This window comes from Protopterus annectens, chromosome 10.part0 (genome assembly GCF_019279795.1).
Source record: "Protopterus annectens isolate FY-2018-M chromosome 10.part0, PAN1.0, whole genome shotgun sequence".
In the NCBI taxonomy this organism is placed as follows: domain Eukaryota; kingdom Metazoa; phylum Chordata; order Ceratodontiformes; family Protopteridae; genus Protopterus; species Protopterus annectens.
The window spans coordinates 793,205,300-793,224,354 of NC_056744.1; the positions used below are offsets into that span (position 1 = coordinate 793,205,300).

Here is a 19,055-nt window from a genome sequence, read left to right on the forward strand (position 1 = left end):
TGTTTACCTGGTTGACCCAGCCACCATTTACAGCCAGTCATGGCAGAACACATTCAGCATGTCAGGGAAGTGCTGGGCAGACTGCAAATGGCAGGGCTGACCATTAATGCTGAGTGTCATGTGGGTAAGACTTAGGTATTTATCTCAGTCCAAGAATGGGTGGTGGAAAGATTAAACCAGAACCTGCCAAGGTAGATTCTATCAAGAAACAGATGAGGGCATTCTTAGGGCAGCACGGTACTAAAAGAAGTTTGTCCCCTCCAACAGTACAATGGCTACTCCATTACAGACTGTACCAGGAAAAATAGCTAGAATCCAGTCTGTGAGCAGGCATTTCTAAAAATCAAAGAAGCTTTGAGTGGGTCCTCTGTACCAGCCAATCCTTATTATGGTCAAAAACTCATTGTACAGGCAGATACTTCCAATGATGGGTGCTGAACTTAGCCAGGTTTCCTCAGAAGGATAACAGCACCCTGTTGTGTACTTCAGCAGCAAACTTCAACCTTGGGAGGAGGGGGACTTATGCAGTTGTACAGAAGGAATGTCTGGGCATAGTTTGTGCCCTGGAAAAGTTGTAAACCTAACTATATGGCAGAAGGTTCACTGTGGCTACAGACAAAACCCTTTTAAAATGGCTACATAGGCAAGTGTGCAGCATGGAAAGCTTCTAAGATGGTTTGGTCTTACAGTCCTATAATATGACTATCCAGCAGATAGTGATATTGCCATTGCTACTGAAGATGGTCTAACTAGACAGGTATGGGGTAATGCGTCAAAATACTGCACCCGTTGCAAGCTTTATTTCTTGAGTGAAGCCTCCTGAAGACTTACTTGGGGTGCTAAGGGCATGGGAATTGTTGTGCTTGGAGCTGCGAAGCTAAGAAAATGGATTTAAAATATGTTTTTTTTTTTGTAGGCTGCTGGCAACTTTGAAAACTATATTTGAACAAAGTTTCTGTTCATGGGAATGTGTGACCTTTTCCCTTTTAAATAAAAAAAATTACATGAAAGAATAATAAATGCATTTGAACTGTAAAAATGCAACTTTGTATAGCTACACAGGTGAGTGCATAACTTGCATATAAGCTGTGCAAGGGGTTGGAGACAGAAAAGCCAGGATCATAAAATGCTATTAAAGTATTCTTCAAAGAAGCAGATGGCTAAAGATGTGAGGAGAGTGTAGTGGTTGCAAATCCATGGTTTCTCTGTGGGAAAGGAAACTAATGTAATTTAATTATATCTGTTTTTGTGTGGCACATAAAATTATCTAGCAACCCTGTGTTCTGTGGAACAAGAGTGAAAAACCAAAATATATACACATTTGCAACTGCTTTGTTTTAGATTTACTCTTACTCTTTGCTCCAGGAGGTCTTGGTGCATCCTTCTAAGTGCTGTCCTGCCTTGTATCAGTTATTCTAGCCTAACAGTAGATCAGAGACAGTGTTGCTGCAGATCATGCTTTTACTGTGCGTATTCTATTTAACTGTTGTTTTTCCATGCAGCATTTTGATCTCTACATATTTTAATCTGCATTAGTCACGTTTATCATTTAAGTAAACTTTTATAGATTTACTTCTTTCTCATGAATAGCCTGTATTATTTATGGGTACGTATTAATGTCATTGGCTATCCAAGAAGAAGGTATTGTGCATGGAATTTGGCAAGCAATGGCGTCCATCTCCAATTAGCTAGATCACTTGAGCCTACTACCAATCAAAACTTTTATAATTTATATTAGACTAAATCAAAAGTAGCAGGTAGGAGGTGTGCATTTGGACTCTGGTCGTAGTTACAGTGGTGTTAGTAATTCATAGCTTAGTACTAGGCTAACTGCCCCTGTGGGCTATTTTAAGCCTAGCCAATTACCCCATGGGAGAATCAAACACTGCACCTTGTGTCTGTAAGGTAAATACCTTAACCATCATGTAAACCTCCCACCCCAAACAAACAGCCTCTGCAAGGCTCGAACCCAGGACTGTGTACCCTATAGTCATAGTAGTTAACCACTAAACCATTATAGGAGTGTAATGTAAATAATACAGGCTATTCATGAGAAAGAAGTAGATAAATAAAAGTTTACTTAAATGGTAAATGTGTCCCAACACTACCTCCTCCATCTTCCCACTACTATCACACCTCCTCAACTAACATGTACAAGCATACCTTACCTATGCTCACTGCATGCACTCTCCTTGCTTAACTTACATCCTACCAAAGCTCCATCATTCCCCCACTCAACCACTACCACTGTACTACTACACACACCACCACTCATGTCTCACCCTCACTCAGCTCCCCTCCCACCAACTCAAGAACCATCCCTATGCACCCCCCACATTCTACCAACTATATTACTCAAACATAAAGCATCCCTACAACTTAATATAGTAACCTTCCCACCATACCTATTACCCACAGAGCACAATCATAAAGTTTCCCTTATAAACAAACAAACACATTTGAAAACTAATAACCTCATGCATATCAAAACTAGCCCTAAGTAGAGACATCCACCCCAACCCTGGCCCTACCATCTCCAACCCCAATCCTCATAATCAGACTAGAAACCACAACTTCTCCCATATTACAGCCAATAGAAAGCCAAGTGACTTCCTTCTACTAAGCCTAAATATTAGAAGTATATCCAACAAAGTCCATGAACTCCATGCCACCATAGACTTGTACTCCCCAGATATAGTCATCCTGACAGAAACCTGGCTAAAACCTCACATTACCTGTGAGCAAATACTCCCTACAGGTTACGGCATACTAAGAGTAGACCGGCTAAACAAGAATGGAGACGGTGTAGCTATAATATTTAAACAGCATCTAAACATCCAGATCTTAAAATCATCAGCTCCACAAATAGGCAATGAAGAAATAATATATACAAACCTCAAAATAAACCAAAACAAAACCATCAACATAATTGGATGCTACTTCCCACCTGGCCAAAACATCCCTCCACTAGAAAACCTCCTAAGCTGGTCTACCCACCATCTTCCCCAAGAAACTTATCATTTTAGGTGATTTCAATATTGACTGGCAATCCTGTTCTGGCAACCATCCAACCCATTATGTAAACCTTCATGGCTTCACCCAACTAGTCCAGTCACCAACTAGGATAAATAAAAACTCCAGCAAGCACACTACCCTGGATTGGATACTAGTCAGCAAGAGCCCCCAGTCATATATAACAGGCTGCTTATCAGATAGCCTCAGTGATCACTCCCCAACATTCCTACTCAAAAAATACCTATACCAAGCTAAACCTGTCATCTACCGTCAAATACGTAAAAGACTAAACTTTAACCCACTCACATTCATCTCATCCCTCAAAGAATGTAACTGGCATCCTCTGAAGTACCTCAGTCTTGATGATGCAGTTGAATTTAATACTACCTTCCTGAGCATCCTTAATTACCATGCCCCCATAAGACTTTCCAGAACCAAAGCAAAACCCTCCCCATGGCTACAGAAAACCACTAAGTCAGAAATGAAAAACAGGAATAAAGCCTGGGAGCACAGGCACAAAACCAAAACCCCCTCAACTAGACAGAAATTCCTAGAACTACGCAAAAGAGTCAAAAAGCTAATAAAACAGGACAAACTCCAATACTACCAGTCTGCCCTAGACTCCTCCCAACACAGCCCCAAACAATTTTGGTCCTCCATAAACTCCATCCTCCACCCAGGTAAAGTCAGTATCCCTCCTCCTAACATCCCTCACTCCTCAGAAAATATTGCTACCTCATTTAACACACACTTCACACAATCCATACTATCACTAGCTAAACAACACAACCCCACTCCCCTCCAACCCACACCTTCAACTAGTAATCTCCCCACTGCCTTCTCTTTTTCTCCTGTACCTACCTCCAACATAAAAAAACTCTTAACTAAACTTAAGCCCACCAAATTAGCAGCAGACAACCTCCCAAGTGAATACCTACAAATCGCAGCTGATGCTCTGGCCTACCCAGTATCCATCTTGATTAGCCAATCTGTCAGAAAGTTACATTCCCACACTGTGGAAAGTATCACATATAATTTCCCTCCACAGAACTAACCAATTAACACCCCATAGCTATTTTCTCTCCACTTTCCAAAATACTAGAGAGATGCATACACTCTCAGGTCTCAGACTACCTCCTTACTAACAACCTCCTTTCCAATACTTAGCATGGTTTCCGTCCAAACCACAGCACCACCACTGCCTTACTCTCCTTTACTAACACTATCCTTCAGCATAAAAACAATGGCTCTCTCTCCTCTGCTACTTTCCTAGACCTATCTAAAGCATTTGACATGGTTCCACACAAACAACTTATCTCTGTCCTCAATAACCTATCCTTCTCACAATCCATCACCAACTGGTTTCAGAGTTACCTGTCTGACCGCCAACAATCCGTTGTATGGCAGAATGACATATCTCCCCAACTACCTGTCTCCATAGGGGTTCCCCAAGGATCCATCCTTGGACCCCTACTCTTCTCTGTTTTCACCAATAATCTAGCCTCTGCCACCAAACATGGCACACTCATACAATACGCAGATGACTCAACCATCATCTGCTCAGCCCAGTCCCTACCCAAACTGCAAAAAGTCACACAGGAAGCCTTTTCCTCTGTTGAAACTTGGTTATCCGATGCCCAATTAATACTCCACCCAAACTACTCATCTTCCAAGCCACCAAACATACTCAAAACAACTCTCACTTTAACATCACAGCAAAAGACAACACCACTATATACCCAACTGAACACACCAAATTGCTAGGAGTTGAAATTGTCAACTAAAATTTGACATTCACATATCCATGACCATAAAAAAAGTCCTCAAAAAACTAGGAGCGTTATACAGAAGTAAGCAACTTCTCACCAAAGCAGCAAAGATTTCAATAGCATATTCCCACCTTATCTCCACCCTACTTTACGCCTCTCCAATATATACCAACCTAAGGCAATGCAATCTAAACAAGCTAGAGACCTGCTACAACAAAATCGCCACAGGGGCATCCTACCGTAAGTCACCACTGTCTCTCACTTGCTGAACTGGGCTGGCTTGAACTCCCTCACCTCCTTCAATGGTATCAACTCTCACTCGCCCACAAATAGTAAACCATCCACTAAATGTCCCATCCCTCCAGAATCTACTCCAACCCTATCGCACCACCAGACCACTAAGATCCAGCAACAAAAATCACATGCAGATCACTAAAGCCAATAACTCTGCTGGTAAAACACTATTCTGTTGCACCATAGCCAAATTATGGAACTCCCTCCCACCAACAATAACCTCCATACCATCATGCACCCACATCAAAACTTTACTAAAAGCACACCTAAAAACATGCTGGCTATGCCCTTGCAACTCCCACCCCAATATCACCCACCCCATCCAACCACTACCTTTCTTTCCACTCCACTAACTACCTTGATTATAGCAAGCTCAGATGCTCATAAGCCTAGTACTTATTATACAGCAGAAACTTCTTATTGTAACATTTGTTAATGTCTGTTATGTACTTCACAGATAAAGATTCTAGTTGTCTACTGATGTACTATGTTCTTCATCTGTAAATATGTTGCAAGTAATTGCTATGTTAAATTGTTAATCGCTATGTAATCCAATGTAACTACTGTCTGTTTATTTTAACTGTGGAGCTTTTCTCCCCGGGCCTCCGCTGAAAATGGACCTACGTCCAGCCGGACACTCCCGGTCAACAAATGTAAATAAATAAATAATGCAGATTAAAATATGTAGACGTCAAAATGCTGCTTGGAACCACGAAAGGAAGAAAATTGCACGTTTTGAAAATAATTTGTAAAGCAGGGTCTATGGGTAAGGGACACTGGAAAACTCTGTAGTTCACACATTTAGTTGTGAGAAATAGGTCTGATGTGGCAGGCCAAAGGCTCACCTTTGTGATTAGTCTGCAGTTTTGATGTGCACCCACATGGTGGAAGCCCATACCCAGGAGAGCAACGTATATTAATTCTACACAAACCAGGATGCATTTGAAGCATTGCTTATCGAATTAGAATTGTGCACACTTTCTTTTACTTTAAACTGCTGTGTGCCAGTGGTTTGACTCATAATACTATCTCTGCCAACCCAGACTTATTTGGGGCAGTGCAGCAGACTGAAGGACCACAGTCCATGTCCTTCACATAACTGGGTGTCAGTCAACCACCCTACTATGGTGACAGTGGCAAGCCCTTCATGACAGAGCTCCTTTAACTACCAAGTTTGCAGGCAGCTGGTCGTCACAACGAAACTCTTCACTGCTCTTGTCTTCAGTTTAAAATAAAGTTGCTCATAAATCAACTATTCTACTCTGCCAAAGGATCTTCGCTGTCCACTAATCAAAAGCACAAATCATACTTTAAGATCAGCTGGTTATGGTATAGTAATATAACCTATCCTGCCTTTGTATTAAATAACTTATTCCGGAGGAATTGGATTCTAAAGGAATATTTCTTTCAAAGCAGCATGCGAATTAACACGTCTCTCACTCTCATAACGGAACTGCCATTCATCTAAGCACTGACCTCTATCTACTCTTTTTTAATTTTCAGCACGTTGCAAACAAAACCCATTTCACTTTAATTACCTTTCCCCTCATCGCAGCCAACGTTTGTTTAACTTTTACTCAAAAAGAAACACAAAATAATCCCAGACACGGACAGCACAGCACCACCACACAATTTGTTAATTGAGAGCGGATTTCCATCGCTAATGCCTCTCAAGAAAATGTATAACACCCATAATCAACTTTTAACATCTTCTACCAAACATATAAACAGATAAAATAAGCAAACGAGTAAACCCAACATACATCGTAACGTATACGTTTTTAATACATCTGCTGCAAATAAAAACAATACTTCTCGCCTTTTGGGAAAAAAATACCCTCTAGAGACTCGCGAGCTATCGTTTTCCGGGTAAAAGGTCACCATATTTAACTACCGGTCCGTCCTTCAGTTGAGTTTACAGCTGATCACAGCTGCATGTACACTGCAGAGCCTTGGATCTCTAAACTGGTAAGCGCCTTGTAGTAAAAAATGTGAAGGACTGTCATCAGAGGAAAATTTAAGGCAGTGATAAAAATTGCATGTAACTATCCGAGAAGAAATGAAGCAAAAGTAGCACTGGTTAAAATCAGAAGTTGTAAACTGAGACGTGTGGCCGTTCAGATATGCAGCAAAAATAGACTGACCTTCTCTGGCTGCATGACTGACCTTGTTTGAATTTGTTGATGGATGAGTGTCGAGTGGTCCTTGCCAACTGTTGCAGAGTTTGTGCTATCTGATAAGGTGATTCGGGTTTGTTCCTATATTGTTACTTGGGCACCTTGTTAAGAGTCTTGCAACTTTCTGTAGTTCGCAAAAAGGGTATATTGGACTAATTATATCCGTTTAATGAAATTATTCTGATATGTAAATTGTTTATTTCTATTTGTGAATCAGCATGTTTACGTATTGTGTTGTGGCGAGGATGATGCATCAGGGTCTGCATTTATGTTCGAGGTGGCTACCGCAGTTTTTAACTTATTTTCGTCAGTTCAAGAGCTATTTGCTGTTTTCGCCAACCCTGTTTTTGCATTGCTTCTTGCAACATTTTGCAAGCTGCTTTAGGAAACTCTTATTTCCTATTGCACGAGGAAGGAAGAGTGAGGTGTAGTTTGCAAGATACCATATATGACTATAATAGCTTGTAAGTGTTGATGGAAAAAATACAACAGATAATGGTACTTATCGTGACCGAAATGATGATGTATTCAAGGCACCTACGAAGGGTGATTTTAGTTGTAGAGGTTGAGGTTTTAGATAGGAAAACAGATGGTTGTCATACTGTTACCCTTTTTAAGACCTGCATTCTGAAACCGTCTCCTGTATGTCGAAGGTTACTTTATTGAAGGTCAGCTGAGTTTGTGACATACCCTGGACAAAGATGTAAAGCCGTTACAAATATGTCACATTATCGGGGTATTTTTAGGTAATGGAAGCTAACAGCTGTTTGGGTAAAATGCTCCAATGGAGGACCTTGGTAGTGTTGTTCCTACTTTTGTCTCACATAACAGTTCTTTATTACCTGAGTCCTTGCTTCAGCTGTTCTACGTGCTACAAAAGCAAGTTAGTTGATGGTTCAGACTAGAATGCCATGCTGATCTAGTATAGGGGTCAACAGCAAGAAAACGTAGTGGTCTGGCAGACCCTATTTCATGCTTTTGTTTTGTTGAGCTCTAGAGAACGGAAATGTAAGCAACACTGTACTATTGTGTACTTTTCTCAGGTTATCATAGAGCTTCTTTTCTAATTTGTTGTTGTGTTATTTTAGGGGACCCCTTGTGTTAGACCGGATATACGCGTTGTTCTCAGCAGGAACATTTTGTGATTACAGCAATCATGGCACAGAATAAGCAAATTAGAGTTCTTCTATTAAACGACATGGAGAAACTGGAAAAAACGCTTTTCAGAGTTGAACAAGGTGAGACTATACGGTTCATTATAAATTTTGGAACTGGTCAATACTGAGGATGTGAGTTGTATAAAATGCCGATTATGATAGTTGCAAAACAGCATGACACTACCATCTGAAAAAGGAGTTAATGCGAGTAGATATTGCTTTTTATCGACGCCGTTAAACTTTCAAAGTGTCTCTATTGTCATCCACAGATTTGCCATAGGCCACTGTAATACTTTTCCTCTTGTTCATTTATTTAATTTGTTACAGTATGATGCTTTGCTTAACATGTGCACTAATTTTTAAAGAGCAGGAAGAGTTTAATCAGTAATGGCATACTTGCTTTTTTACACTGCTTTTGGTGTACACATTTTTCTTGCTGTTAACTAGATGTAAAGTCATGGCTTTGTGTGTCACTGGGACAAAGCTTTGTGTAAGATGCAGCTGATTTATTTATTTTTTTGTTTATTAGCTTTAAGGTGTTTAAAAATGGTCTACATTAGAAGGATGAACTGCATCAAACAATTTGCTTCACGTGTGTTAAAAATACTTCTATTTTTTCCCTTGTTGATGATTATAGTGCCATATGCTAATTAGTAAAAGCTGAAAAAATTTCAGTTGAATGTGTCCAATCTTATCAATATGAAAGTGCAGAAATTCTAGTTCTGTACATGTGGAAAGTGATTCCTATTAGATTCAGAAAGTGATTCCTGTTGGAGACAACATACACAAAAAGACTGAAACAAATTGTTTTCTAAAATACTTAGTGGTTTGGTTGCCCACTTAACTGTGACAGTGAACAGCACTGTCAGTCTTGTTGGTTGAGCCTTTTGGGAATCTGAACTATGCTTGTGATATTAAGAAAACATGTTTGAGAGACCGACATGTCGGAAAGGATCCCCTTGTGGAATAGGCTTCCATCCTTCAACCCTGACCCTATTTGAATGAAACCTTGACAGATGGATGGGAAATTGTAAATTTATTTCCGGTCTGGCCCCCATGTCCATTATGGACAAGCCATCATTAAAAAAAGTGGTGTTCTAATTCACCCCCCCACCACAAATCCATTAGTTACCTCCCTACCAACATGCCCCCCCCCCCCATACAGACACCCATGATACTTTGAGTACGCTGCTAGGCTTATAAGGACTGTAGTGTTCATTGGTCCACTAGACCAATGTGTCAGTAAGTAGCATTTTCTGAACAGGTCTTTTTTCCCAACTGCCTGTGACTGCATGTATGGTGTACTATGTATGTATGTGTGTGTGTGTGTGTGTGTGTGTGTGTGTGTGTGTGTGTGTGTGTGTGTGCTCTTTTCATTTCTGTTTGGTGCTACTTATATGGACAAGAACATGATTATGTCCATCACTGGTATGTTTCAGAGTTGTGGGGGGTTCGTCTGTGAGCGCATCATTATGATTGTGAAGATGGGTAGGTATATGAATACATTATTAAGGTGTGTGTGTGTGTGTGTGTGTGTGTGTGTGTGTGTGTGTGGTGTGTGTGTAAGCAGCCATATACTATGGAGCATTCTAAATAGTTACATCATGCAATGGGGACAGGGTCAGTTCAAATTTAGGAAAAAAAAATTGACATTTATTTTGATTTAAATTTTTTATTTATTTTTTTTTTAAATATCTGGTTTGACTATATTTTTGCTTAAGTGTTTAATTTCTTGAGTGCTTTCTCAGAAGGGAAATAGCACACTCTCCAGAAAAAGCATTTTCTGTGTTTGGGAGGGGAGATTATACTTTGTATATCACAATGGTGGGAGAAGGATTTGGATCCCTTGGCAAACTTAGAGATTTTATTATATCAGGAAGCCAGATTTGACTTTAGAGAAGATTGATGATTGGTGAGGAGAGGGGCTCCGTACAGGATGGAGAGAATGAGGTAGTCAGTTAAGGAACAAGCTAGCAAGTACGACTGGTGCTCGGCAACCAAGCTTGTTTGACCAATACAGAAAAATAAAGCCAGCACCTCGAATGGTTCCAATGCATAGAATTTATTGCACAAAAACTAGACCGGTTTCAGCTGTTTAAGCTTTCATCAGTAGTTGCAAAGACAAAATAAGAACTGCTTATATACCCTATAAGAAAGCAATGACATCACTTCCTGTCAAGGAAGAAAAAATCATTAGTTATATTACAAATAAAAATAATTGTATATATAGCATACAAATAAAGTATACAAAAATTGTTGTCCATCTGAAGCTGTACCAAACTATCATTGATATTAGTTGGTAGAGAAATAAAATAAAATATTACCTTGGTGTTGTGAAGGAGATATGTGCTGTGTAAAATGAAAATGGTTAGCACAATTATACATAGTTTACTATAATCATGTCAATAATTAATATTGGGTGACACTGTAAGCATATATCGGTGTCAAGTGAGAGTAACTGAGAAAAGTAAATATAATGAATGAACATTTTTGATAAATCACATTTTGTCATTAAGCCCTGGTGGGAAAAGCCCACCAAGTTTGACTATCCATCTTTTCTCTTTTTTTTGTTGAGAATGTCATGCCATCCTGTTTTGAATGCCCTATTTCCAATAATGTTATCAATAATACAAAAAGAAAATTTGGCTGTGGGATGCTTGATGGTGTGTCTGTATAATGCGTTTGTTGGTCTACAATTCCTGATATCTCCCAAATGTTCCAATATCCTGATGCGAAATTGTCTAGATGTTTGACCTACATAGAATGCCTGGCGCGTGCATGTAGCTAGGTAAATAATCCAGTCTGAACTGCAATTCCCAAAGAATTTAATATCATGTAACTGACAAGTATTTTTGCTTGTGAAGCTTTTAGTTTTGAATATATAGCCACAAAAACTGCAGTGGCCACAGGAATATGTACCCACTAATTTGTCCCCTGTTAATGTTCTCTGCGTACAAGAGTTGTCATCCATAATACTCCTTTTGTAGTAAGAAAAATAGGAACCTAGTGTTTTGCCCTTCCTATAAGAAAAATAACAACATTCTCCTAAATATCCCTCCAAAAGAGGGTGAGATTTGAGTATGTTCCAATGTGTATTGATAAGATTGTGACTATTTCTTCCATATGTGGTGATGAATCTACATATGTCTGAATTATTGGATCTGGCTTTTTTCTTGTAAGCTAGCAATGAATCCCTGGGTTGCGTGTTACTCCATCGTACAGCAGAAATGATAGTATCCCAATGATATCCTCTGGCCAAGAATCTATTGGTTAAATCCTCATGATGTATATTTACATCCTGTTCCGATGAGCATATTCTTTTAATTCTCAGAAACTGAGATTTTGGAATGTTCTTAATGATGTGTTTCGGATGGAGACTGTTGGCATGTAGTAGGGTATTATATTGTGGAAATTTACGATGTACAGATGTTTTAAGTGTGTGATCAGGTTGTCGTTGTAAATGAACATCTAGAAAATGAATATCATTCAGATCATATTCCACAGTAAATTCAGTCCCCCACATGTTTCCATTAAGGTGTTCCATAAATTCTTGAAGATAGTCGGGACCTCCTTTCCATACAAGCCAACAGTCATCCAAGTATCTCCTCCAGATGTCAATTTCCGGTAGATACACATTATGCAATTCGTCATAGATGATATGCTCTTCAATATACCCCATGTATAGGTCTGCATAAATTGGTGCAAAAGAGGCTCCCATGGCCGTACCTTGTATCTGCCAGTAACAATCTTGTTGGAAATAAAATACATTTTTTGTCAGAACATGTTCAGCCATGCATACAAGTAGAGTATTCATTCCAGGGGGATAGATATTGGCTTTGTTCAGCCAAAAATCCAGGGCCATCAGTCCTGCCCAGTGTGGAATGCTAGTATACAATGATTTAACATCCAAAGTGCATAATAGCCAGCCGGGTTCAAGTTGTGATTCAGAAACAATTTGTAAGAATTCTGTTGTATCCTGAATTCTGGCTCTAATGCATGATAATAATGGTTTTAGTTTTTCAGTCAGAAACATAGATAGGGGTTCCATCAGGGATCCAATGCCAGATACAATCGGTCTGCCCGGTGGTTTGTTAATAGATTTGTGAATTTTAGGCAGCAAATAAAGGTATTGTTTTGCAGGATCCTTGACTGTGAGATGTGTTTTTGTTTTTTCAGAAATAATGCCAGCATCAACTGCTTCTTGTAGAAAGTATTCAATTTCTTGTTGAAAAGAGGGTGTAGGATCAGTGCTCATTTTCATGTAATGATGATGGTTGGACAATTGTCCATTTCCCTCATCCCGATAATAATCGGCGTCCATGACAACAACCGCACCCCCTTTGTCAGCAGAAAGTATAACTATATCCTTGTTGTTTTTAAGTCTGGTCAGAGCAAGTTGTTCCTTGTAGGATATATTATTTCTTATATTGTCAGATCTGTTGGAATGGAAATGTAAATCTTTCATGACAGCCTGTTGAAACACTGCAACATGTTTGTCCATAGGGGGATTGAAAGTGGATTTATGGAATCTAAAGTCTGTAGATCTTTGAGAGAGGTTGGAGTTGTCCTGTTGTTTGAAAAATAGGTTAAGATTAATTTTTCTACAAAACTCTAAAATGTCAGTAACGTGAACTTTCGTCAATAAAGAAACCAGGAATAAAACCCAGACCTTTATTCAATATGGAATATTCATCAGATGACAAAGTGTATTTTGAAATATTTAACACATTTTTATCAAATTGAACTATTTCACTACTGACTGGAAGAGTTCCTCTAGACTTTTGACCCCGATGTTTTCTCCCTCCCCTGTGTGTCCTGCCCCTAAAGGGCTAACCATGCTTCTACTTTTGTTGTGTGGTGATTCACCAGTGCTGGTTGATTCATTATCTGTTGTGGAGGACTCCTCACCAAGAGTGTTACTAGAAGATCCTGATTTTTTGAGAATTGATCTCGGTCTTTTTTTACGCACAAAGGTAAAATTTTTGGTCCCTTGGGCGAATCTCACACCTCTATGGGATTCAAATTGTCTACCCCTGCTGTAATCTTCTTTATCCCTAGCAAACTTATGTAGTTTTTTGGATTTAAGATTATTCTCCAATGTGGTTAATTCCTTGGATAGTTTGTTCAGACAACTCTGGAATTGTGAATGATTTTCAAATTGTTTTAAATTATTACATGTTTTTTCAACATCCAGGGTATTAGCATGGACTGTCCTTTCATAAAAGGAAGCCAGTACATTAACTAGTGCCATAGCGGCTTCTTGCTGTGCTACTTGCCAATCCCTGATTAATATGTCATCCGGTACACCAACTAGTGGCTGAATTTTTGATCTCAATCCTCTTGGTGAAATATTTTGAGCTTGATATGCCTTGAACAGCTTATGGTGCCAAATGTTGGTTCTTAAAGTCTTAATTTGTTTACCTAGCTGATTAAATTCAGACAACACAACCGTCAACTGGATCCAATATGGGTAAATCAGTGGTATTCGAGGAACTAGTACCAATACCGAATACCTTAAGGTCATCCTTGTCAGCACAAAGGCTGAATAATAGTTTCCCAAGGTCCATGACTATAAGTTGTTGAGTTAGATTTAGCTAGGTATAACGAACAGTTCAAATCACAGGAAGGAAAGAGATGTCTGAACAAATCACCAAATCACTATTTGTAAGACTTGACAAAATATAAAAAATATACAGAGTATGATAGAGATTCACTCAAGGGTACCAAAAAGTTCTGATTGATGTTCATGAGATATAATACTCAAAAAGTCAGGAAAAACACTCTCAGTACAAGCAATTGAAACATGTATGTGGTTTCAAAAGCAAACTTATGTAATTATACTAACTCCAGAGATTCATGAGATAAAAATATAAGAATCTCAAAATGTGTAAGACAAGTGTGTCTTGTCTCTAGATAGTTTTTCCTAAATGTACAACATCAGAATAATCTATAATATACAGTCCTCAACAATTAAGATGCTATTGTTGTTTGGAATATCTCCATCAGGATGATATTGTAAACCCTGGCCAAATATTACACTGCTTCAAGAAGTTATGCCTTAATTGGTTAATATTCGTGTGGTAATATATGATGCATATATGCACAAAGATGTAAACATAAATTCTGAACTGTGCGGTCAAAACTGCGTCTATATATGGTATTATTCAGACCAAGACTGATCTGAACCTAAAAAAGAGATAGTAAACTTCCTTATAGTTGTAGCACTGAAATATTGAACAACCTATATCTAATGATAATCAAAAGTTATGATTATCCATATGATCTTCATAAAAAAACATATATATAGCAATACTGTCCAAATAGGTGCTGTTGTTTAACATATGTTGGTACATAATACCAATATTATTCTTGTATATTTGGTTGATAATAGTATAATAATGCATATTGCATGTTGGCACACAGGTGTAAACAGAAAAATTCTTAGTTCTGTTTGTCAAAACAACATATATAACATGACAGAATTGGCCATAAAGAAAAAAACAGTAATTTTCAAAATCTATGGCACTTAAATATGAAATGACATGTATGGAATCAAATCCAAAACAATGTTGTTGTCAGTGTAGTCTGAAAATGCCTACATAGTCTAAATAGGAGCTTATGTTAATCAAAAGTTGGTACACAATCCTGATATTATTCAATAAAAGGTAGCAAGGGCTCAATATAATATGTTCAAGTTTGACCCCACAATAGAGTTATATATGGTAATGAAAAAATGATAGTGACATATTATCATTCTACCATGTGATTATAAAGATTTCACCCCAACCATTGTATATAAAATATATACAGTTGAAGGAGTCCACCATTCATGTATAGAAAATAAGTCAACATAAATCCTAGTAAATTAAATTATTATCAATGGCGAAAATTAAATCAGAACAAAGCTCAATCCAAAAAACTATGACCATGATAGGGGTTTAGTAACAAAAGCGATGGTTCCCATAAGAGCATCACATCACCTGACGTAGAAAACATAACTTGTCATGTTCAAATTAATCATACAAATCTCTTCCAAAAACATAATGCACACTTAATGTTCAAAAGTGTGATTGATGGTATTCCTATAGATCCAACAGTCTTATGAGTCCCCCGAAGGAAGAATGATATGTCCAATCATGTAGTTACTGTGTATGTATGTATATATATATATATATATATATATATATATATATATATATATATATGTTATTCTGGCGTGGTAGTGCACACAAGATCAAAAATCATAACCCGACAGCTGGAGAAATCAAGATTGTCGACCCAAAGTATCCCAATGTTAAAAGATGACAAGCCAAACAGTTCCCTTCAAAAAGATCTTCAAAAAGATTTTGGCACAAACTTCTCCTGATATTCTTATTAAGTGACAAGCCAAACAGTTCCCTTCAAAAAAAATATATCGTAGCAAAAATGCTAACTCACTGGAAGAGAAAAAGTTGGATGCATAGGCCCATGATGCATACACTTGTGAAACAGGTGGAAAAGTGGATTATAGCATAAAGCGATATCCAAATAGTCTGTTAGATTATGAAAAAAACAACAGTCCGTCCAAGTCCCACCGAGCTGGAATAAGCTGTATACGTAAGCCCCAAAAATTGCGCTTTAACACACTCGGATATTAATGTCCAAGTGCGAACAGCAACACAAATGTGTAAATATAGTTTATAACATGAAGTAATGTCCAGAAAAAATATAAAATGTAAAAATGCACTTAAGTAGAAAGGATGCGTATGCCCCAATAATCGCTCTGAGAATGATATCCAAGTGGCGACATAAGTATAAATCCCAACTGATTTTCAATTCAATTGTAGACCTAGTTGCTTGGTAAAAAACAGAAAAGATGTCCAAAGATAAAGATCCAAAGGTACACGATGGTGGACAAAAATGAAATATATGCAAGAGAGGTATAAATCCCGAAGCAGTATATACGCCAACCGTCCGTGAGGAACCCTCCTCAACAGACAAGGAAACTATGCTTGGTTAAGGGAGTAAGGTAACGACTGGCAATATAACATACCAGCTTTTGATGGGTTTTCTTAATATTAGTTTGTAGATTGATATTGAGCTTTAGTTGTTTGTTGATAAGGACACCTTTTAGCTTTGTATGGGGAACTATTTCAATGGTGGTTATGTTATGGCTAGATACAGAGATAGTTTGTCTATTTTGGTGAATTTAGAAGGGGTAAATGTCATGATTTTGAAGCATTGAGAGCCAGGTGATTGTTCAGCATCCAAGACTCTGTGTAAGAGAAGGCATCTTGAGTAAGTTTCTTGAGTTGAGGGGGAGGGATTTGGTAGAGCGGATAATGGTAGAGTCGTAGGCTTATTGGACACGTTTAGCATTTGGGATACAGTGATGAAAGTCATTGATGAAGATGTTGAATAGTAGAGAGCCTAGCGTGGACCCTTGTGGGATGCCTGAGAGAGTGTGAAGGAAGGAAGAGCTGCACTTTTTCAACTTGATGGCCTGTTTTCTATTAGAAATGTAACTGGAAAACCAGTTGATGGAGGAGGAGGAAAAATTGAGATGAGGGAGCTTGGACAGGAGAAGGTTATGTGAAACAGTATCGAAGGCTTTGGATAAATCTAGGAGAAGGGTAGATGCAATATTGCCGGAATTGTGGGAGTGGTTAATGGTTTCAAGAAAGAGGAGGGCAGTGGTGGTGCTGTGTCCCAGTCTAAAACCATGTTGTGTGGGGGTCAGCAGTTGATTGTCTTAAGAGGTAGGGTAGGAGCTGTAGATGGATACATTTTTCGAGAATTTTAGAGATGGGAGATAGGATGGATCCTATCAGTGTTGTTGACTCCTTTGTGGAGGGGAATAATTAAGGCTTTTTTCCAGAGGAGGGATACATAAGATTCTTGGATGGAACAGTTTATCAAGATTGAGATGGGAATAGCTATGCCATCGGCAACTAGTTTAAGGAAGTTAGATGGAAGCTCATCTGGGGCATTTGACTATGGTTTCAACTTTTGTAGAAGTTTGTTTATGGTAGTAACAGGAGTAGGTTTGATAGAGAAAGGGGGGTGTTGAGTTGTGTTCAAGTCTGAGAGGATTGAGTTAGTGGAGGGGGATGGGGTCTGGCCTGACATATTATTAGGGAAAGATGTGGTGAGCTTGGCTATAGAGTCTGTAAAGGAGTTAAATTGGGTAGCTAAGGAGAGATCAGAAGAGTTAGATCTGGGCAGGGTTGCGTTTTTCTTTTTACCAGGACAGAGATGCTCTCCCAGAACTTTTTGGGGTTGGATTTCTGATTTTGTAATATCGAGTAATAAGATTTTCGGTCTGTGGCAATGTGTGTTTTTTTTTTTTACACTCCATTATGAAGATGCATGTACGCAGTCAGGGAGCTGGGTGTTTTATATTTTTTTAATTCCTAAACTGGCAGCTTTCTCATTTAAGTCTCATAGTTGCTGTTTGAACTTGTACTTTGCAGCAAGCTGGCCAATAGTAAAACAAGAAATGTGGATTTGGAGCTTTTAAACCAGTTACTTAAAAAAAAAATGCAGCTCTGAAAGGATTCAGTTTCTCAATCCATAGTTAAACAGATTACAATGCTAAGAATCTGTTTACATCCTGATGTTGAGATATGTGGACAGGAGAACTTTATAATTACATTGAAGGCATTTCCGGACTAAATGACACTGTCTTATCTGTGTGTGTGTGTGTGTGTGTGTGTGTGATTTACAGATTAAAAATCACATAGTTTTAGTAGAATTTCATCATATTGTACTTTTTATTGTTAACTCTTTTATTGGTGTATAGATCACAATTTACTATATTTTCTGATTTATTTACCTTCTGTTCGTACTGCCATGTTTACACATCCTTATTTGCTGTTAGGACTGCTAATGCAGAATGAATTTCTCTAGGGTGGTGTTAATGTTTTCCTATTTTCTGAAACCTGTCCCCTTGCAGAAATGTTATACTTGTTGCCCACCCTCTGCATGCTTTCGTTCTGCTTCACTTGCATTGACTTATCTTTGAATGAACCTAAGTTAGACATTGCTCTAGTAAAAGCATTAAAATATTTAGTTACCGGAAAAGCTGCTATTTCATATTCACTTCAGTAATTTCAAACTTTATTTTTTTTTACTGAGCTGCTTGTCCTTGTACCTTTTGTTTACTGAGAGAAACATAACATTAAATGTTAAAGACGTCCTTGATTTATTGCCATCTCATTTAGTCAGTTTGTTTCCATGGAAACATAAAATCAGAATGTACTTCTCATTTACACCGAAAATGTATTTACTAAAGGAAAACTATTCATAACATTGTGGTCTCTCATTTAAAAAAACAAAACAAAAAATTGTCATCGGATTCAGCCAAGGGCATTAACCCAGATATAATACAGCAGAGTAGAGCAGCAGAAGTGCGCTTTGGCCATAAACCAGAGGTCGATGGATCAAAAACCTCCTCTGCTATGCAAAGGGGTGAAAGCTTTTAGGCCTGTCAGTTGTCACAGAAGGTTAAGGCTGTGATCTTTTGTTCCAGGAGTACAGTGTTTGATTCCCTTAACCAGCATGTGCCTACTGTATGACTTCGAGCAAGTCACTTAACCAGACAGTGCTTTGGGGCAACTTGAAATTTGGGTTAATCTCTTCAGTGGTTCCCTGAACTACAAGCA

At 38.4% G+C, this 19,055-nt stretch overlaps 1 protein-coding gene and 1 long non-coding RNA gene across 5 annotated transcripts in view; one reads left to right on the forward strand and one right to left on the reverse strand.

Annotated features, from left to right (window-relative positions):
- LOC122813349 overlaps window positions 1-6,770 on the reverse strand; it is a 292,537-nt gene extending 285,767 nt beyond the window's left edge. Inside the window, exon 1 of the long non-coding RNA XR_006366667.1 lies at window positions 6,617-6,770. This is a non-coding gene — a long non-coding RNA (uncharacterized LOC122813349). The remainder of the gene's footprint in view (window positions 1-6,616) is intronic.
- A 105-nt stretch (window positions 6,771-6,875) lies between these two features.
- Window positions 6,876-19,055, forward strand: part of AGL (amylo-alpha-1, 6-glucosidase, 4-alpha-glucanotransferase) — a 1,248,201-nt gene continuing 1,236,021 nt past the window's right edge. For all 4 annotated transcript variants that reach the window (XM_044085615.1, XM_044085617.1, XM_044085614.1 and 1 more), the window contains exons 1-2: window positions 6,876-7,046; window positions 8,344-8,493. In XM_044085615.1, coding sequence (XP_043941550.1) covers window positions 8,412-8,493 — 82 coding nt within the window. In that variant the 5' untranslated portion in view covers window positions 6,876-7,046; window positions 8,344-8,411. The remainder of the gene's footprint in view (window positions 7,047-8,343; window positions 8,494-19,055) is intronic.